Genomic DNA, 17,134 nt, shown 5'->3' with positions numbered 1-17,134 from the left:
TATCACACTATACATAGCACCAAATTTCACTGTGCCCCCCCTGTTTGTCACCCTGATACTTGTACTCAGCAGTGGAGGAGGACCAGCGTTGTCTCTGCAGCCTGAGGAGAGAGAAAATGGCGCTGAGCAGTGTGCTGGCTGACTGAGGAGGAAGCCCCGCCCCCGTATTGGCGCATTTCTCCTCAGCTTATTTGATACAGATATTTATACTGGCGGGTGTAGGACTGTGCCTCAGCAACTTATGCCCATTATTCTAGCCAGTTTGGTAGGTTACATGCTGCCCAGGGCGCCCCAGCGCCCTGCAGTGCCTGTGTATGTGTGGGCAGCATGGCGCGCTGCGCTCCCTCCAGCCGTGCGGTACCTTTAGCCGTCACTTTGATTGAAGATTCTTTCTTCTAACACTCACCTGTCTTCTGACTTCTGGTTCTGTTAGGGGGGTGACGGCGGGCTGTGGGAGTGAGCACATAGCCGCAGCTAGCGTTCAGTTCCCCTCAGGAGCTAATGGTGTCCTGTCAGCCAGAAGCAGAGCCATGAAACCATTCAGGAAGTTGGTTCCTACTTCTGCCCCCTCAGTCCCACGAAGCAGGGAGACTGTTGCCAGCAGTTCTCCCTGAAAATAAAAGACCTAACATAAGTCTTTTCAGAGAAACTCAGTAGAGCTCCCCTGGAGTGCATCCAGTCTGCCTGGGCACATTTTCTAAACTGAGGTCTGGAGGAGGGGCATAGAGGGAGGAGCCAGTTCACACCCTTGAAAAGTCTTAAAGTGCCCATGGCTCCTGCGGAACCGTCTATACCCCATGGTACTGAAGTGGACCTCAGCATACTCTAGGACGTATGAGAAACAGATATTACAATGACATAATTGGGGTCTATTCATGAAGCAGTGAAAAGGGTGGAGAAGTGAGCCAGTGGAGAAGTTAACCATGGCAACCAATCAGCATTTAAGTAACATTTATAATTTAAATACTATACAATTGTACGGGGCAGCTGATTGGTTGCCATGAGCAACTTCTCCACCGTTTTCACTGCTTCATGAATAGACCCCATCTGTTTTATGAGGCAGAGCTCAGATCTGCTCCTGGTACATTAACTTTCATTAATGAATCACATGACACAGAGTCAGCTGATTGTTACTCTGCTCCAAACAGCTGGTTTCCTTCCTCAGCTGCTGAGTGTGCAGACTGGGGCCAGTAAACAGCTTATATAGAGGACTGGCTTGCATAGTGTGACACAGGTGGTAAATAAGGGGAGAAGCCGAACAATCCCAGGGAGAAGGGTTAAATACTGTCAGTAATAGGTTGTGGGAGAGGGAGTGGGGCAGAGGACAGTCCTGCGTTCAGCGCGTCATTGCAGGGAATGATGAGTGAGAATATACAGACCAGTTCCAGGATGGAGGAGAGAAGGCGATTGCAGCAGTGGAGAGACCAGATCAGCAAAGAGCTGGACAGAGTCATGGACTTCTGGACAAAGCACTCTGAGGACAAGGAATATGGGTAACTGTAGTCTCAGGTGTAATCCTGGGTGATTATTGTACAGGTCCGTAATGGTGGGGTACAGTAGTTGTTGGTGCTTGAACGTGCTATACAGTAGATTGTAAACTGATATAAATAAATATTTATTAAGTGACGATGTATTCTACAACAGTGGTTCTCAAACTCAGTCCTCAGAACCCCATACATTTCACGTTTTCCAGGTTACCCAGCAGGTGCACAGGTGTAGTCATTACTCACCGGTCCGGCACATTTTAAAAGATCCGCAGGTGGAGCTAATTATTTCACTTGTGATTCTCTGAGGGGACCTGGAAAACATGCCCTGTTTGGGGTTCTGAGGACAGAGCTTGAGAACCTACGTCATGGGTCTTCAACTGTGGCCCTCCAGCTGCTGTGAAACTACACATCCCCCAGCATGCCCTGCCACAGTTTTTTGCTATTAAGGTATGCTAAAACTGAGGCAGGGCATGCTGGGATGTTTAGTTCCACAGCAGCTGGAGGGTCGCAGGTTGAAGACCCATGACCTACGCTGTAGCCTGTAGGAGAAGGCTAAAGCTAGGTACACACTGTCCCATGTTTCATATTGAAAGCCTCGATAGCTGTGCAATTTGTTATTAGAAGCTACAGATTTTCCGCCATACCACACTGATTTCACCGATGTCCGCCCACAAGGATGATGACCTAGAGAGCGATTCAATTGTTTCATCGCACCCGATCTCCCATCTAAAGTGACGGGAGATCGGAGGGCGATATTCAAAGGTGCACATTTCTGAGCTAAAATGTGTCTCCCTGTGGCTAATTGCACCTCAACAGAGCAACAATTGTTCCGTTGGCTGCCATCTAGTGGCGGCTGTGGGGAAAAACAACTTAATTCCCCCCTTAGAGCAAGGAAACATCGGAAATATGGGCAGATTATTGAGAATGCCCACACTGCTCAATATCTATCTGGAAATCGAGGCCAAGATTTTTGGTCTAGACCGGATAATCAAAGGAATGCGTTTATGGATGTTTTTTTAACCGTTTTATCTGTGAAACGCTCAGAACTACATAATAAATTAGGCCGATCTCCCGATTAGCTTAATACTAATGACGTTTAGAGCCATACTGCAAACGGATGGCGGTCATTAGGTTGATATGAGTTAGGTTGACCTACATTGGGTTGGCCACATTTGGTCGACATAATCACTAGGTTGACATGAGGTTTTTCACACTTTTTTTTTTTAACCATTTTTATCCTCAACGATCCACGTGGACTACAATTGGGAATAGTAACCTGTGCCAAGCGCAAGGGGTCACAGTGCACTAATTGGGGTTCCCCATCACTTTTTGAAGAAAACGACACCAAAAAATGACCATGTCGACGTAATGCATGTCAACCAAACGTGATCGACCTAACTCGTGTTGACCTACTGAACCACACCCACTGCAAGCACATGTTGCATGCTGTTGTAAAAATGTAGGACTCTTTCGATTGTAAGCTCTTGCGATCTGGGCCCTCTTTCCTCACTTATACCACCATCTCCTCCTCACTGCCTACCTTTGGGTACTGCCGTCCTGATGGTTATCTGGGTATTGTGACTGCTGCAGCAATGTTATAACCCTTGTTCATGTCTTGCAATGTTTTGTATTGCCAAAAACTTTTTTTTTTTTTGTTCATTATGTTTATGTGCTCTTTAAGGCGCTGCTGACCCCTTGTGGCACCATATAAACAAAGGATCATAATATTATTATTATTATTATTATTATTATTCTAAATCATACCTTTCAACTGCTCAGATTCCAGCGGGACAGTCCCACTATTTGGACGCTGTCCCACCCTTGGGCGGGGGGCAGTTGGAGGAGGCCTTGATCTCTGAATAGATGCAGCGAGTGACACTGCATCTATTCAGTTCTGGGAGAGGAGCAGGGGGCTGCCCAGCTGCTGGCGGAGCGCTGGGCATGCTGCCGAAAAGACGGGTCCGTGAGCATGGCCACGCCCACTTGACTGAGGTCACGCCCCTCCCATCATAGGCCACGCCATCTTTTCCCGACCCTTTCATGTCAAAAGTTGGGAGGTATGTCTAAATTTCCTGATTAAAAGGAAACAATACATTTTAAAATAAACAAGTATATAAATAGTCTATATGAAGTCACAATGTTTTTGGGAATTCAGTGATTGGCGATTTGCCGCAGATCTTTCCTGCGATGCTGAGCTGTGCACATATTGGCCAGTTGTGGTGCCCCCGACATTGGGTAGAAGGGGGAAAGGATCTGCACAGGAGTTTTTCAGAGTATGCAGTTACAGATGTGTCCTCCTACACTTATATATGCTATACGGAGCAAGATCCCGAAATGACTGGGCCGCTACAGATGTACCATGCCCTTTTGTCTTATTAAATATTTTTTAACAGCTTTTTAGGTAGTCTCCTGCACCCCAGGAAGTGTAGCTGGGTCTCCCGCATCCGGCCACTTACTAGTGAAGCGGGAAGGATAGGGAGATAATACTGGTAATTGTGGTTGTCTATGGAGGGGGTGGAGCTATAATTATGCAAATTGTCATTTTAGCACCACCCCTTAAGTACCTGTGATTCGCGCATTTTGATGTGGCTGGGCCTAATGACGTGAGAACCTGTCCCCACCCCTCAAAGTGGCCAGAGGCGCAACAAAATGTTGGCAATTATGCATTAAACACGTACAAAGTCACAGATGAGGCAAAACAATGGTACTTGGCGTAAGAAAAAGGCGCGGACCCTGCATCGCAGTGCATTGCATACTGATTCAGACTCCTTCACACACAGATGTACAAATGTCACACATCACATTGATCAGTGTAATCTAGCAGAGTAGGTTTGTCGCTTCCAGTTGCTTGTGCGAATAAGATGGACATTTTGAGCGAAAGACACTCTGCGTGGCCGAGTCACCCCAGCTGTCACTCTGTATACACTCATAGTGACATGTGCGTAAAGACTGAAATCGAGATTAGTCACATTGGACCATTTCCCACCATTAATGTGACCTTGAAACCAACAAAGTAGTTATGGGCATTCAGAATCCGCTTTATTGGGCAGGTGTACTCGCGTACACTAGGAATACTTTGTGGTACAATGCATCGCCAAGCAGCAATATGAAGGGGGAATACATAGCATAAGAAGGGGGGGGGGGTGGGGGGAAACGTAGCATACATTACACGTCTGAGTTGATAGTGATACTGCACATTGCAACTGTACAATAGACTCAACATATTATACATGTAAGACTAAAAAAGAAGGCTGCTTGGCAGAGCAGCACCGATGATTCCTGATGTTCCTGAAACCTCTATATTTCTGCATGATCTGATACTGGAGGTGAACAGGTCTTGATGATGTGAATAGCGTCCTGATATGGACAAGACAATCGCACCTTCAAGCCTTACCCATCTCCGTAAACAGAGCTTGATGACGCGTTTCACCTCACTCCTCCCGCATATCAGGCAGCAGGTAAATGCTCCCCTGCCCCCAAGAAAATAAATTATATTGAGACATATCCAAAGTACTAAAGAGAAATTGCTAGAGCTACATAAATATTTGTTGCTGATAATAAATATCTTGTAAGTACGGTATTAATCCCCCCCTTACATAGTAGAGTCACTTCCGGCCGTGGACACAGCCTGTAGTCTATCAGGATAAGTCTCTGTTTTCTGTGATGGAACTTTATTTGTTAATTCGTCCCTGCACAATTGCTGAAGCTTGGTCAGGTTAGCAGGGGCTTGGTGATGGACAGTGGTGTGGAGTTGTTTCCACAGATTTTCAAGAGGATTAAGTGCAGGACGCTGACTGAGCTACTCATTAACTTCCATTTTATTCATTTGAAGCCACTGAAGTGTATGACTCCTGCTGTGTGCTTTACTCATTGTCCTGCTGAAAGACAAACTTCTGTCTCCACTTGGATTTCTTGGGAGAGGGTAGAAGGTTTTTGTCCAGAATTGTTTGTCGTGTGCACCAGTCTCTTACCATTGCTCCTAAACACTGTCCGCGCCTGCCAGTGAAAAGTAACCCTGTAAAATAATGCTACCAGTGCCGTACGTCATAGTGTGGGAGCGGTGTTACTTGGCTGCAGGGCAGCCATCGGGGGGGACCGGTGGGGACTGGTGTCCCGGGCCATTACAGAGAGGGGGGCCCACCCCTGGCTCTTACCACCAATACCTGGAAAGCTGCACCAGCCTGTGAAACGGGAGGCGGTCAAGATCCCGGCGGTCGAAATACCGACGCCGGAATCCCGACCAGCAAAATCCCGACATATTCTCCCTCTGTGGGTGTCCACGACACCCATAGAGGGAGAATATAATAGTGTGCCGAGTGTAGCAAGCCCGCAAGGGGCCGCGTTCCGCTCGCCACCCCTGTCTGGATTGTGTGGTCGGGATTCCGGCGTCGGTATTTCAACCGCCGGGATCCCGTCCAGCGGGATTTAGTACTGATCCCTGTGAAACAGCGGGCTCATGCACAGGGAGAACTTCTTAAAAGAAGCCTTCCCTGCACATCAGTTCTCTGAACCGTTCCTGTAGTTCCGCAATGCTCCACCTATATGTAACATCACAATGTATGACATCAGATAGGGGTGGAGCAGTACGGCAGAATCTTCTCTTTTTTTTTTTCTTTTTTTTTTTTTAGTCCAGGGCCCCACAATTTCTGATGGCAGCCCTGCTTGGCTGGTGCACAGAGTTTGATAGTATTTATTTTCTAACGGCTATTTACGTAGCATACATATATTCCGCAGAACACTAGGGGTAACTCTTTTGCTAGGATTCAATTAACCTACCAGTATGACTGTGGGAGGAAGCCCAGGCAAAAACCGTGAGAACATACAAGCTCCACACAGGGCCTTGGTGGGAATCGAATCCAAGATCTCAGTTCTGTGCGGCAGTATTGCTAACCAGTTACGCCAAATGTTCTGCAGGTAAGAAGCCAAACTTCTTTCATCCCTTCTCTTCCATAAAGGGGAATGTCTTGGAGACGGTTGACCCACACACATTATATTTCCTCGCTGATGTCTGTAGCGTGTTCTTTTGCCACAGTTGGCTTCATAGTAGCTTCTCTGATAACTGGCACTCATTGTCCTGAAACGAATGGCCCCCGTACATCTATGCAGCGATTTCCCGATCCTGCCAGTAACGCTGGCCTGCTGACCATAGATGATCGACAATCCATCGGGGGATTAGGCAAATTAACTGTGTTAAAAATGCCCAATTCCCCGATCCCTACTTAAACTGGTCAGGATTGGGATTTTTACATTTATTTAATATTCCCGATATCCCAATCTGGCCGTCGGGGGACTGCCCCAGTATATCGCAGATGTATGGGGGCCATAAGTTTAGAGGGACAGAGGGGAAGGTCAATACCTTTGCAACAGGTGACCCACTTATTTGGATTTCACATCACTGCGCAGGAGTTTTGGCAGAATTGCTTTAATTCAGCCACATTGGAGGGTTTTCCGGGAGGAGCTGCCTGTTTAATGTCCTGGCACAGCAGCTGAGTTGACTAGGCTACTCCAAAACCTTAATTTTGTTTCTTTTGAGCCATCCCCAGGTAGACTTGCTTTTGTGCTTCGGGTCGTTCTCTTACTGTAGAACCCAGTTGCGCTTTAGCGTCAGATGAGGGGCTGATAAACGGACATTCTCCCCCAGGTTTTTCTGGTGGAGAGCAGAACTCATGATCTCATCATTTATAGCAAGTCGCCCAGGTCCTGAAGCAGCAGAGCATCCCCACACCATCACACTGCTAACACCATGTGTTTCTATTATACTCCCATTGAGGAATGCTGTGCCCCTTGTAGCACCGTATAAATAAAGGATGATGATGATTGATGAACCATTCAATGGAAATCCCTAAACTGTGCACAGAGTCACTGTTTGTCCATAGAGTTTGGCACCAGTGACTGCAAGAATAAAACCTGGCAGAAGCCACTGGGCCTGATTGAGATGTGGTTGGAGTTGCTATGGCTGCAGCTTACACGGAAGCAGCAGCAGCGATAGCTCTAATATGGTAATGCAGCAGGGGGCGTCACGCCTCCTGCTGCATTACAGATCCAAGCTGGATCATCTGTGACGCCAGCAGCTGGCTGCATGGCCAATGTGGCCGCCGCAGATCCAACAAAGAGGCCAGGATTTCATCACTCCCCCGAAACGGAGGTGATACGTCTCTGTTTTGGAAAATGGAGGACAACGCCACCCCTTCCCTGCCACCAAACGAGGAAAGGATTTACTTTTATACTAATGGTGAGATTCATACCAGCTCACACCTCAACCATGCCGCACAACATGGCATTCAACATAACACGCGCCAACAGGCATGTATCATTTACATGCTCAAAACAAATGTAGCACAACTGCAGGTAAAGTACGCACTGGGTCGGGTGCCCAGCATCCTCTACGGACTAGGAGAAAAGGATTTACCGGTAGGTATTAAAATCATGTTTTCTCATACGTCCTAGAGGATGCTGGGGTCCACTTCAGTACCATGGGGTTATACCAAAGCTCCAGTACAGGAGGGAGAGTGTGGATGACCCTGCAGCACCGATTGACCAAACTTGAGGTCCTCATCGGCCAAAGTGTCAAACTTGTAAAATTTAGCAAATGTGTTTGACCCTGACCAAGTAGCTGCTCTGCAAAGTTGTAAAGCCGAGATGCCCTGAGCAGCCACCCAGGATGAGCCCACTTTCCTAGTAGTACGGGCCTTCACCGACTTCGGTACTGGCAATCCTGCCACATCTAGAGACTTTGACTCAGTGAAAGTGTTAGTAGCCACTGGCACCACAATAGGTTGGTTTATGTGGAAAAATGAAACCACCTTTGGAAGAAAATGTTGGCGAGATCTCAACTCTGCCCTATCTTCATGGAAGATCAGGTAAGGGCTCTTGTGAGACAAGGCCCCCAACTCAGACACCCGCCTTGCGGATGCCAAGGCCAAAAGCATCACCACTTTCCAAGTGAGAAACATCAATTCTGTCTCCTGCAGAGATTCAAACCAATCCGATTGAAAGAACTGCAACACCACATTAAGGTCCCATGGTGCCACTGGAGGCATAAATGGAGGCTGGATGTGCAGAACCCCTTTCACGAAGGTCTAAACTTCTGGAAAGGAGGCCAATTGTTTTTGAAAGAAACTGATAAGGCCGAAATCTGGACCTTGACCCCAATCTAAGGCCCGCATCCACACCAGCCTGCAGAAAATGGAGAAAACGTCCCAACTCAAACTCTTCCGTTGGAGCCTTATTGGATTCACACCAAGACACACATTTTCTCCAAATACGGTGGTAATGTTTAGACGTTACTCCTTTCCTGGCCTGAATAAGAGTGGGGATGACTTCCTTGGGAATACCCTTTCGGGCTAGGATCCGGCGCTCAACAACCATGCCGTCAAACGTAGCCGCGGTAAGTCTTGATACACACACGGACCCTGCTGTAGTAGGTCCTCTCGAGGAGGAAGAGGCCGAGGATCTTCTATGAACTCCTGAAGATCTGGATACCAAGCCCTCCTTGGCCAGTCTGGGGCAATGAAGATTGCTCGAACTCTTGTTCTTCTTATTTTGAGAACTTTTGGAATCGGTGGAAGTGGAGGGAAAACATATACCGACCGAAACACCCACTGGGTCACCAGTTCATCCACTGCTATTGCTTGAGGGTCTCTCGACCTGGAACAATATCTCTGAAGCTTCTTGTTTAGACGAGATGCCATCATGTCTACTTGAGGAACTCCCCAAAAACTTGTCACCTCTGCAAAGACTTCTTGGTGGAGGCCCCACTCTCCTGGATGGAGATCGTGTCTGCTGAGGAAGTCTGCTTCCCAGTTGTCCACTCCCGGAATGAAAATTGCTGACAGAGCTCTTGCATGTCTGTCTGCCCAGAGGAGAATCCTTGTCACCTCTGCCATTGCCGCTCTGCTTTTCGTTCCGCCTTGCCTGTTTATGTACGCGACTGCTGTTACATTGTCCGACTGGATCTGCACGGAATGATCTTGAAGAAGATGTACCGCTTGTAGAAGGCCGTTGTAAATGGCTCTCAATTCCAGAACATTTATGTGAAGGCAGGCTTCCTGACTTGACCATTTTCCTTGGAAGCTTTCCCCCTGTGTGACAGCTTCCCAGCCTCAGACTTTCATCCGTGGTTACCAGGACCCAGTCCTGAATCCCGAACCTGCGTTCCTCTAGTAGGTGAGAACTGTGTAGCCACCACAGGAGCTAAATCCTGGCTTTGGATGACAGGATTATCTTCCGGTGCATGTGTAGGTGGGATCTGGACCACTTGTCGAACAGGTCCCACTGGAATACTCTGGCATGAAATCGGCCAAACTGTATGGCCTCGTAGGCCGCTACCATTTCCCCCAACAACCAAATGTATTGATGGATCGACACGCTTGTTGGTTTCAATATTTGTTTGTCCATTTTCTGGATTTCCAGAGCCTTTTCCACTGGAAGAAAAACTCTCTGTACTTCTGTGTCCAGCATCATCCCTAAAAAGGACAATCTTGTCATTGGTTCCAACTGCGACTTTGGAAAATTCATGATCCAACCGTGTTGTTGGAGCATTGACAGGGAGAGTGCGATGTTCTGCACCAACTGTTCCCTGGATCTCGCTTTTATCAGGAGATCGTCCAGATAAGGAATTATATTGACTCCTTTTTGACGAAGGAGGACCATCTGGAACTGGTAATGGCAATCCTGTACTGCGAATCTCAGATAAGCTTGGTGAGGAGGATAAATGGGAACATTTTTTCAGGTAGAGATTCAGATTTTTCAGGTTTAAAATCTGTCTGACCGAGTTGTCTGGCTTCGGAACTACGAAGAGGCTTAAATAAAAACCTTCTCCTTGCTGTGACAAGGGTACCAGGACAATGACCGGATCCTGACAAATTTTTGAACTGCCGTTGTTACTGCCTCTTTTTCTGGAAGAGAAGCTGGCAAGGTCGATTTGAAAAATCGGCATGGGGGGACGTCTTGAAACTCTAGTTTATACCCATGGGACACTATTTGTAAGACCCATGGGTCCAGGCCAGAATGAATCCAGATTTGACTCAAAAGTTTCAGACGTGCTCTCTCCTAGGAGCAGAAGCAGGGGTTGATTTCTGCTCCTGGGATCCTGGAGACGCTGCTGATTTCTTTCCTCTTCCCCCTTCCTCTTCCTGCAAAGAAGAGGGAACCTTTGGCCTGTTTGTATTTGTTGGGCTGAAAAGACTGCATATGAGAGTGATGTATCTTTTTCGCCGGTGCAGGAGCATAAGGCAAGAATGTCGACTTACCTGCGGTAGCCGCCGAGACTAACTCATCCAGCCCATCACCAAATAAGGCCTCATCTTTATACGGGAGAGCCTCCATATTTCTTTTGGAATCTGCATCAGCATTCCACTGGCGAATCCACAACGCCCTCCGAGCTGATACTGCCATGGTAGCGGCTGTTGAACCCAAGAGTCCAATATCCTTCATAGCTTCCAGCATGTATGCGGCAGCGTCTTTGATGTTACCTAACGTTAGGAGTAATTCGTCTCTATCTATCGTGTCAATTTCCAATGACAAGTTATCAGACCATTTTTCAATAGCACGACTCACCCATGCGCAAGCAATGGTGGGTCTGAGCAGCGTACCATTGGCCACATAAATAGATTTTAACGTAGTCTCCATTTTGCGGTCTGCCGGCTCCTTTAGTGAAGCCGTTACAAGTGCAGGGAGAATCACCTTTTTTGTTAACCTTGACAGTGCACTGTCTAACACCGGAGGTGATTCCCATCTTTTCCTGTCCTCTAATGGGAAAGGATAAGCAACCTGAATCCTTTAGAGAATATGAAATTTCTTTTCAGGATTCACCCAAACTCCCTCAAAAAGAGTATTTAGCTCATGGGAAGGAGGGAAAGTTACCTTACATTTCTTTTCCTTATAGAAATAAGCCTTATCCTGAGGTACAGTAGGGGCTTCTGTAACTTCTAAGACCTCCTTTATAGCAACAATCATATATTGTACGCTTTTTGCCAATTTGGGATCTATCCCCCTGGAATCACTATCCTCGACACAGGAATCAGAGTCTGTGTCTGTATCAGTATGTACAATGTTTGCAAACGGTCTCTTATGTGACCCAGAGGGGTCGCCTGCGGATGAAAGGGCAGAACTATGAAAAATCACATCTTCCACTGATTTTTCTCCAGCTTTCTGCATGAGACTCAGATTTATCTAATCTCCTACTGATATGATTCACACTATCACGTATTCCTTTCACCCATTCAGGCTCGTGGTGTGCCAGCAGCGCCACCACATTACAACTCTGTGTCCCTAAAATGGCTCCCTCAGAGGAAGAACTCCCTGCCTCAGACATGTCACATTCGTGCACACACACACCACAGACACTCCGGGACTTATAGGGGACAGGCCTACAGTAAAATCTGTCAGAAGGACACAGATAGGAGCAGCCAGTTCACAAACCCAGCACCAGTAACACAATGCCTGTGAAACACCAAAATGCCCACTGACGTGCAGCGCTTTTTTATAATGTCAATACACAATATAAAGCACCAATTTCACTGTGCCCCCCCCCCCCCCTGTTTTGCACCCTGATACTTGTATTCAGTAGTGTAGGAGGACCAGCGTTCTCTGCAGCCTGAGGAGAGAGAGAAAATGGCGCTGAGCAGAGTGCTGCCTGACTGAGGAGGAAGCTCTGACCCCGTAATGGCGCGTTTCTCCTCAGCATTTTTGAGGTCAATTTTTATACTGGTGGGGTAGGACTGTGCCTTGGCATCTTATGCCCCTTTTCAGCCAGTTTTATAAGGTTTCATGCTGCCCAGGGCACCCCCGCACCCTGCAGTGCCTGTGTATGTGTGGGCAACATGGCGCGCTGCGCTCCCGCCAGCCGCGCGGTACCTTTAGCCGTCACCTTAATTAAAGATCTCTCTTCTAACACTCACCTGTCTTCTGACTTCTGGCTCTGTGAGGGGGGTGACGGCGTGCTGTGGGAGTGAGCATCTAGGCACAGCTAGCGTTCAGTTCCCTTCAGGAGCCAATGGTGTCCTGTCAGCCAGAAGCAGAGCCATGAAACTCTTCAGGAAGTTGGTTCCTACCTCTGCCCCCTCAGTCCCTCGAAGCAGGGAGACTGTTGCCAGCAGTCCTCCCTGAAAATAAAAAACCTAACATACCGTATATTCTCGAGTATAAGTCGAGCAGAATATAAGCCGAGGCACCTAATTTTACCACAAAAACCTGGGAAAACTTATTGACTCGAGTATAAGCCTAGGGTGGGATATGCCCCCTCAGTGCCAGATATGCCCCCTCAGTGCCACATATGCCCCCCCAAGTGCCAAATATGCTCCCACAGTGCCGGTTATAACTTACCCTCCGCCGCTCCCGCGCTGTCTTGTGAAGGAGGGACACGGAGGGCACAGCGCGCACCTCTCCTGTGTCCCTCCTGTGTCTCCAGCGGCCGCAGCGGGTCTGTTAAATGAAGTGCCGGTACGTGAGCCAATCAGAACTCACGAACGGGTACTTCATTTAATAGACCCGCGCTGTGCCCCCCGTGTCCCTCCTTCCACTGACTCGAGTATAAGCCGAGGGGGCTTTTTCAGCACAAAAAAAAGTGCTGAAAAAGTCGGCTTATACTCGAGTATATACGGTAAGTCTTTTCAGAGAAACTCTGTAGAGCTCCCCTGGAGTGCATCCAGTCTGCCTGGGCACATTTCTAAAACTGAGGTCTGGAGGAGGGGCAGAGAGGGAGGAGCCAGTTCACACCCTTGAAAAGTCTTAAAGTGCCCATGGCTCCTGCGGAACAGTTCACACCCCATGGTACTGAAGTGGACCCCAGCATCTTCTAAGACGTATGAGAAAAAACGTGTCGACCTCTTGTGTATCAGCCACATTCATGATGATCTTTTGCACATGTCAAACTTGAGCAGTCAACCTTGTTGACCATATGGTGTTGACCTTTTGACTGTCAACCTAAACACTGTCTATCTAGCACCCAGATATCACCTAATAGCCTGTCTGGAAGGTAAATGTTGGACATCCATGTGGAGTGATGAGGCCACTTGTAGTGACAACGCACCATGTGGTACCACAAACCTACGTACAGTCTGTGAGTCTCACTCCCTCCCTCCGCTGGAATAGGGAGGGCCCTGCATTTACACAGCTGGCCCTTGCCCAAACCCTAAAAATAAGAATTTACTCACCGGTAATTCTATTTCTCGTAGTCCGTAGTGGATGCTGGGAACTCCGTAAGGACCATGGGGAATAGCGGGCTCCGAAGGAGGCTGGGCACTCTAGAAAGATTTATGACTACCTGGTGTGCACTGGCTCCTCCCACTATGACCCTCCTCCAAGCCTCAGTTAGGACACTGTGCCCGGACGAGCTGACATAATAAGGAAGGATTTTGAATCCCGGGTAAGACTCATACCAGCCACACCAATCACACCGTACAACTCGTGATACTATATCCAGTTTGACAGTATGAAAACAACTGAGCCTCTCAACAGATGGCTCAACAATAACCCTTTAGTTAGCAATAACTATGTACAAGTATTGCAGACAATCCGCACTTGGGATGGGCGCCCAGCATCCACTACGGACTACGAGAAATAGAATTACCGGTGAGTAAATTCTTATTTTCTCTGACGTCCTAGTGGATGCTGGGAACTCCGTAAGGACCATGGGGATTATACCAAAGCTCCCAAACGGGCGGGAGAGTGCGGATGACTCTGCAGCACCGAATGAGAGAACTCCAGGTCCTCCTCAGCCAGGGTATCAAATTTGTAGAATTTTGCAAACGTGTTTGCCCCTGACCAAGTAGCTGCTCGGCAAAGTTGTAAAGCCGAGACCCCTCGGGCAGCCGCCCAAGATGAGCCCACCTTCCTTGTGGAATGGGCATTTACAGATTTTGGCTGTGGCAGGCCTGCCACAGAATGTGCAAGCTGAATTGTACTACAAATCCAGCGAGCAATAGTCTGCTTAGAAGCAGGAGCACCCAGCTTGTTGGGTGCATACAGGATAAACAGCGAGTCAGATTTTCTGACTCCAGCCGTCCTGGAAACCTATATTTTCAGGGCCCTGACAACGTCTAGCAACTTGGAGTCCTCCAAATCCCTAGTAGCCGCAGGCACCACAATAGGCTGGTTCAGGTGAAACGCTGACACCACCTTAGGGAGAAACTGGGGACGAGTCCTCAATTCTGCCCTATCCATATGGAAAATCAGATAAGGGCTTTTACATGATAAAGCCGCCAATTCTGACACTCGCCTGGCTGAAGCCAAGGCCAATAACATGACCACTTTCCACGTGAGATATTTTAGATCCACGGTTTTTAGTGGCTCAAACCAATGTGATTTTAAGAAACTCAACACCACGTTGAGATCCCAAGGTGCCACAGGAGGCACAAACGGGGGCTGAATATGCAGCACTCCTTTCACAAATGTCTGAACTTCAGGTACTGAAGCTAGTTCTTTTTGAAAGAAAATCGACAGAGCCGAGATCTGTACTTTAATGGAGCCTAGTTTTAGGCCCATATTCACTCCTGCTTGCAGGAAATGCAGAAATCGACCTAGTTGAAATTCCTCTGTTGGGGCCTTTTTGGCCTCGCACCATGCAACATATTTCCGCCGTATGCGGTGATAATGATTTGCCGTAACATCTTTCCTGGCTTTAATAAGCGTAGCAATGACTTCTTCCGGAATACCCTTTTCCTTCAGGATCCGGCGTTCAACCGCCATGCCGTCAAACGCAGCCGCGGTAAGTCTTGGAACAGACAGGGCCCCTGCTGTAGCAGGTCCTGTCTGAGCGGCAGAGGCCACGGGTCCTCTGAGATCATCTCTTGAAGTTCCGGGTACCACGCTCGTCTTGGCCAATCCGGAACCACGAGAATTGTGTTTACTCCTCGCTTTCTTATTATTCTCAATACCTTTGGTATGAGAGGCAGAGGAGGGAACACATAAACCGACTGGTACACCCACGGTGTCACTAGAGCGTCCACAGCTATCGCCTGAGGGTCCCTTGACCTGGCGCAATATCTTTTTAACTTTTTGTTGAGGCGGGACGCCATCATGTCCACCTGTGGTTTTTCCCAACGGTTTACCAGCATCTGGAAGACTTCTGGATGAAGTCCCCACTCTCCCGGGTGGAGGTCGTGTCTGCTGAGGAAGTCTGCTTCCCAGTTGTCCACTCCCGGAATGAACACTGCTGACAGTGCTAGTACATGATTCTCCGCCCATCGGAGAATTCTTGTGGCTTCTGCCATTGCCATCCTGCTTCTTGTGCCTCCCTGTCGATTTACATGGGCGACTGCCGTGATGTTGTCTGACTGGATCAGCACCGGCTGGTGTAGGAGCAGGGATTTTGCTTGACTTAGGGCATTGTAAATGGCCCTTAGTTCCAGAATATTTATGTGAAGGGAAGTCTCCTGACTCGACCATAGTCCTTGGAAGTTTCTTCCCTGTGTGACTGCCCCCCAGCCTCGAAGGCTGGCATCCGTGGTCACCAGGACCCAGTCCTGTATGCCGAACCTGTGGCCCTCTAAAAGATGGGCACTCTGCAGCCACCACAGAGACACCCTGGTTCTTGGAGACAGGGTTATTAAGCGATGCATCTGAAGATGCGATCCGGACCATTTGTCCAATAGGTCCCACTGAAAGATTCTGGCATGGAACCTGCCGAAGGGAATTGCTTCGTAAGAAGCTACCATCTTTCCCAGGACCCGCGTGCAGTGATGCACCGATACCTGTTTTGGTTTCAGGAGGTCTCTGACTAGAGATGACAACTCCCTGGCTTTCTCCTCCGGGAGAAACACTTTTTTCTGGACTGTATCCAGAATCATACCCAGGAACAGTAGCCGTGTCGTCGGAACCAGCTGTGACTTTGGGATATTCAGAATCCAGCCGTGCTGGTGCAGCACTTCCTGAGATAGTGCTACTCCCACCAACAACTGTTCCTTGGATCTCGCCTTTATTAGGAGATCGTCCAAGTACGGGATAATTAAAACTCCCTTTTTTCGAAGGAGTATCATCATTTCCGCCATAACCTTGGTAAATACCCTCGGTGCCGTGGACAGTCCAAACGGCAGCGTCTGGAATTGGTAATGGCAATCCTGTACCACAAATCTGAGGTACTCCTGGTGAGGATGGTAAATGGGGACATGCAAGTAAGCATCCTTGATGTCCAGGGATACCATGTAATCCCCCTCGTCCAGGCTTGCAATAACCGCCCTGAGCGATTCCATCTTGAACTTGAATTTTTTTATGTATGTGTTCAAGGATTTCAAATTTAAAATGGGTCTCACCGAACCGTCCGGTTTCGGCACCACAAATAGTGTGGAATAGTAACCCCGGCCTTGTTGAAGTAGGGGTACCTTGATTATCACCTGCTGGGAATACAGCTTGTGAATTGCCGCTAGCACCGCCTCCCTGTCTGAGGGAGCAATCGGCAAGGCAGATTTTAGGAACCGGTGGGGTGGAGACGCCTCGAATTCCAGTTTGTACCCCTGAGATACTATTTGAAGGATCCAGGGATCCACCTGTGAGCGAGCCCACTGATCGCTGAAATTCTTGAGGCGGCCCCCCACCGTACCTGGCTCCGCCTGTGGAGCCCCACCGTCATGCGGCGGACTTGGAAGAAGAAGCGGGGGAGGACTTTTGCTCCTGGGAACCTGCTGTTTGTTGCAGCCTTTTTCCCCTAC

At 48.4% G+C, this 17,134-nt stretch overlaps 1 protein-coding gene across 1 annotated transcript in view; it reads left to right on the top strand.

Moving 5' to 3' along the window:
* The first annotated feature begins 1,157 nt into the window (after positions 1-1,157).
* RENBP (renin binding protein) overlaps positions 1,158-17,134 on the top strand; it is a 45,505-nt gene continuing 29,528 nt past the window's right edge. Inside the window, exon 1 of the mRNA XM_063936306.1 lies at positions 1,158-1,493. Coding sequence (XP_063792376.1) covers positions 1,357-1,493 — 137 coding nt within the window. The 5' untranslated portion in view covers positions 1,158-1,356. The remainder of the gene's footprint in view (positions 1,494-17,134) is intronic.

Source organism: Pseudophryne corroboree, chromosome 8, assembly GCF_028390025.1.
Source record: "Pseudophryne corroboree isolate aPseCor3 chromosome 8, aPseCor3.hap2, whole genome shotgun sequence".
Lineage (NCBI taxonomy): Eukaryota > Metazoa > Chordata > Amphibia > Anura > Myobatrachidae > Pseudophryne > Pseudophryne corroboree.
Note: the sequence above shows the minus strand (reverse complement) of the source record. Positions and strands in the feature narration are given on the sequence as shown.